The sequence below is a fragment of the Cyprinus carpio genome, chromosome A18 (genome assembly GCF_018340385.1).
Source record: "Cyprinus carpio isolate SPL01 chromosome A18, ASM1834038v1, whole genome shotgun sequence".
In the NCBI taxonomy this organism is placed as follows: domain Eukaryota; kingdom Metazoa; phylum Chordata; class Actinopteri; order Cypriniformes; family Cyprinidae; genus Cyprinus; species Cyprinus carpio.
In genome coordinates this window covers 747,772-752,218 of record NC_056589.1, presented here as the reverse complement: position 1 = coordinate 752,218, position 4,447 = coordinate 747,772, and the positions used below count along the sequence as shown (strand labels likewise).

General features: G+C 34.8%; 1 protein-coding gene and 1 long non-coding RNA gene across 2 annotated transcripts; both read right to left on the bottom strand.

Moving 5' to 3' along the window:
- Nucleotides 1-357: 357 nt before the first annotated feature.
- On the bottom strand, nt 358-2,691 carry LOC122148510 (reticulocalbin-2-like). The gene is made up of 3 exons (XM_042774700.1): nt 2,622-2,691; nt 761-903; nt 358-670 (listed from the first exon to the last, which is right to left on the bottom strand). Exons 1-3 carry the CDS (start codon nt 2,689-2,691, stop codon nt 527-529), a joined length of 357 nt encoding a protein of 118 aa, XP_042630634.1. The 3' UTR covers nt 358-526.
- Nucleotides 2,692-2,694: 3 nt separating this feature from the next.
- LOC122148654 lies at nt 2,695-3,421 on the bottom strand. Its single transcript, XR_006162527.1, has 3 exons — nt 3,352-3,421; nt 2,811-2,944; nt 2,695-2,732 (listed from the first exon to the last, which is right to left on the bottom strand). It is a non-coding gene; the product is annotated as an uncharacterized LOC122148654 (long non-coding RNA).
- Between the last annotated feature and the right edge of the window lie 1,026 nt (nt 3,422-4,447).

The following is a 4,447-nucleotide window of genomic DNA, read 5'->3' as shown; positions in this document are numbered from 1 at the left end:
GCAAATTTGTATTTGATAATTTTTTAGTTCATACTCAGAATGATTTTATTATAATTAAAAAATACATACACATAATAATTCACGACCCTTCCTTGCCAGAATGGTTGTTTAACATGAGATGTTGGATGTACGACTGTACGGTGGGTGGGGCAAAACGAAGAGAACGGGCGGCGGATGTTGAAATAGGGGGCAGACAAAAAACAACTGGAAGATATATATCTATATAGAAGAGATAGATATGAGATTAATAGATAGAGACTAGATCTAATATACCTATAGTTATTTTTGTGGGGGAAAAAAAAAAAACCTGTACATATGGAAAGTTTTGTGTCGAATTGATTTTCATTGATTTTTTTAAACTCAGCATCATTACATTATTTCTATGCTAATATTTTTTGCAAATCAAGATGCAGGGCTGTGTAATATTAGTGTACCAATTACATGTCATCTAATAAAAATACATTTGTAAAAACTCAAGTAGTCTTTCTTTGTGCCAACAAAAGAGCTATTTATAAGTTTCCAGCTATTACAATTCATCATGTGGCACATGAAGCTGTCTGCCGTAATCGGTCACTTCACTGTTCATGAAAGTGTCTTGGTTTTTTAAAATCTCCGTCTCCGAGAGCCTTCCATCACCATCTTGGTCCATTTCCTTGATTAGATGAATAGCCTGTTCAACATTCAAGAAAAAACAAATATTTAGAACAACTTGTTAAGGATGTAAAAAATACATTGGAGGATGAACGGCACTTTGACTGACTTCTTCTCGTGCTGAGCCATAGCTGTTGGGAGCGACCCAGCGGAGCTGTTCATCCCTGTTGAGTTTACCATCTTTATCCTGGTCATAGAGATCTTTAAAGCGAACCGTTTCCTCAACCTCCCACTGCGAAGGCTCTTCCTGCTCTTAAATACAGACAAGCAAACTTATGTTTCTGATAATAATTTACCACTCTCCTATAAAAAAAAATCAAGATTCTAACATCTCTCATAAATTCCTGTATAGCAAACTGCATGTAAAGTGTGTGATTGATATGAAGGATTGCACAATATATTGGCAACCAATTAAGGGTTTAATCGCCTGCTATTAGAGATTTTTTGGAATGTATCAGTATTGGTCACTGGTTAATTGTGCAATATTTATTTTCCCCCTTTTAAATTTTCTCTTTCTCCTACAAAAAATGCTAATTCATTTAATAATAAAAACTGGTAAATGTAAGGTTTTAGCAAATCTAAATAATAGTGGTTATTCTCCACACGTATCATAATAACAAACCTTTGCCTGAGATCTCTCCAATGAATTCACCATCCAGCTGATGACTTAATCCCCAGCTTTATTAATCCAGTCATATTCAGAAAAAGCACATCTCTCCAATGGTAAACCTCACTAAAAAACCCAACAGCGCCTAGCTAACCACAAATGCTTAATCTCTAAGCATAATTAATGATTTACCCACTGCAGAAGCGTTATTTTTATAATATACTTACAGCCATGTGGATCCACCCTCAGACGGATGGTAAATGCAAGGGAACTCATTTAAGAAGTTTCATGGGCCCACATTAGGCCATCCATTAGCGGCAAATCAAAACGTCTTTTTTTTTTTTTTTTTTTTGTGCACTCGCATCTTAGTATGGAGCTTGTGGAGGGGATAAAAAAACCATTTTCTGTCTGTTTCCAATCATACGCAATACCCTTTTCTTTGCTGTTTGTTCCACATTATGAAGTGTTTATTTTTTAATTTTTTTTTTTTTATTTATTTTTTTTTAGAGAACCTTCCTCCTCTGGGTCTTCAGAACAGCGTCCTACATCAACTCTTTTCCACAGTATGAAGTCCCATCACTGCAAGCCATTTGTATTCCCCCCACGTCCCAATATACCCACCATCACTGTTGGAGGGCAAAACCTCAGGGAAGCGTTTCTTTCAGCATCATCCAGCGCAATCTCCTGTACACAAAACCCTCTGTATCCACAATGTGATTTCCTCTAGAAGCAACAGAGAATGTTTTTTAATTTCTAACACTGACTACACCAAAAGTTTGGGGTCAGGTTAAACTTGTTTTTTTTTTTTTTTTTTTTTTTTTTTTTAAAGAAATTAACACTTTTATTCAGCAAGGACGCATTAAAGACGGTAAAGGCGGGGGGGGGCGATTTTACAATGTTACATAATATTTATATTTCAAATAAAATGTTCTTTTTAGTTTATATTCATCAAAGAATCTTGGAAAAATGCATAATGTTAAGAAATAAGAAATGTTTCTTGAGCAGCAAATCAGCGTATTAGAATGATTTCTGAAGGATCATGTGACCAGGAATACATTACCTTTTAAAAACTATTAAAAAATAAAACTACTTTAAATTTTAAACCTTAATTACATTAAAATTTAAACCTTAAGTAATTTTATTATGTATATGTTTACTATTCCCAGTATTGCTGTTTTCCCCCCCCCCCTCCCCCTTTTTTTTCCCCCCCCTTTCCCTCCCCCGAACCCGGCCTGAGCATTAGAGACATTTTTTTTTTTTTTTTGTTTTTTCAAAACATTAAAACAATCTTACTGAATGCTAGTTTAGACACACATCTCATGTGCACATGATAATGCTAGCGGTCAATCAAATCAGAACTGACCCGCGAGTGAAAGGTATTTATCAGAGTTGGTGTCGATCTTCTTCACTATCCTCCCTCCAGTCAGGAACATATTTGCTGAGATGGGCTGAGTTTCTGTATTTCATCTTTGTCCTGAAGAACAGTGAGAGTGAGTTGGTAGAATGAAACAGGATAAATAACTGATATTAAGAACCATATTGCTGCTGATACCTCAGAGCCAAGGAACATATTTGCATTATGTTCATGGTTATGTTTGCCTAAATGATCCTCTCGGACGACTTGGTTTCCAGTTACTCCTGATGCACAACAAACCATCAGCAATAGGAGAGTTGTGTATGTAATCTCTAAACCAGATAAACACAAACAAAGACAAATCAGGCCCCATCATTGACAAGATGGTCTTAAGTGCCCTCTTGTGATGGGATGGGGTACACATTTTCATGTCAAAGCATCTTACAACACTCTCATGGTTAGGAAAGAGTATAACAAAGTAACAAATCATTGCAGTCTATAGCCAGAAAGTGTATTTAAATAAATAAAATAAAAATACCTATACCGTATTGTAGGATCTCATTTAGTGGTATGATGAATATCTGATATTGTGGGACGCGCTTAAGTGTGCGTCGCCGAAAGCCATTACAAAAACGTCGAGACATGCAAATTCGTGTCGAAATTAACACTCTGCTAACTTTTTATTTGAGGCAGCCATGGGAAGAATCCACCATACGTATTTAAGAAACAAAGCACTTACTTTTGAAAGGCTGATCGCCAAAGTTTTTCAGCTGAACATGTTGCCATGGTTCGCTCCAGTCATCTGGACTCTCACTCTCAGTGTTCCTGTGGCTGTACGACTGATTTGTTACACTGCCCCCGTGGAGGACTGGAGACACGCGGAGACTGGCAGTACATAAACAAATTAAATCAAAGTTTAAATAGCAAACTCAAAATTTATATTTTCACTTATTTTTTATATATTTTTTTTCATTACATTAAGCAAACATATATGCCATTGGTGTATTAATAAATTTTTTAGCCAATAACAAAGATTACATGAAAAAACAGAAAAAAAATAAAGAAACTAGAGTAAATCCAGATGAACTCAGGCAACGTCTTCCAGAGGCTAGCAGTACCTTTCCTGCTAAGGTGCGAAAGTAGCTACTGTGAAAAGTTTAGAGCTCTTGCAAAAAAGAAATTACTTCAGAAGGGATAAAAAGATTCAAAAATAATGTCATAAAAATATTTTATTATCAATTAACTTCTATTAACTAAATCAAATCAATATTTGGTGCGACCACCCTTTGCGTTTAAAATATTTTTGTTTTGTCCTAGGTACACTAGTACATAGTTTTTCAGGTAGTTTTGTATGGACGGTTTCTTCAAGTTCTTACGATTGTGTTAAAACATTAAATTAAAGTTTGAAATCATTTTTAAATTTGGTTTTATATTATATATATATATATATATAGATATTATATATATATATATATATATATATATTATTTATTTATTTTTAAGTTATTTATTTGTTTTTATTTATTTGTTTTTCAAAGGAAATACATTTTGACAAAAGCAAGTAATGGAAAGGAATGACGCAAATAAAATCGCATAGCATATAAAAATACATCTCGTTATCTGTGAGGGGTAAACTACAAAATGTCAACACTAGTACAGAAGCAGGTTAAGTTCGGGATAATACATGCGATATAAATACTTTGAATATTATAACTGTAGTGCCATCGATGCGCTGTTTAGACTCCGACACAACAGAGTGGTGGATGTTTCTGAGCGCCAGGATGTCGCTGTTTCTCTGTAATCCTTCCACCTGCTCTCTCCATAGCAGGAACTGC

Coding starts and splice junctions, on each gene's coding strand:
- LOC122148510 (XM_042774700.1), bottom strand. CDS start 2,691: ATGTTCCTGACTGGAGGGAGGATAGTGAAGAAGATCGACACCAACTCT. Junction 904..2,621: donor TAAATACCTTTCACTCGCGG/GTCAGTTCTGAT, acceptor TCTGTATTTAAG/AGCAGGAAGAGCCTTCGCAG. Junction 671..760: donor ATGGCTCAGCACGAGAAGAA/GTCAGTCAAAGT, acceptor AATGTTGAACAG/GCTATTCATCTAATCAAGGA.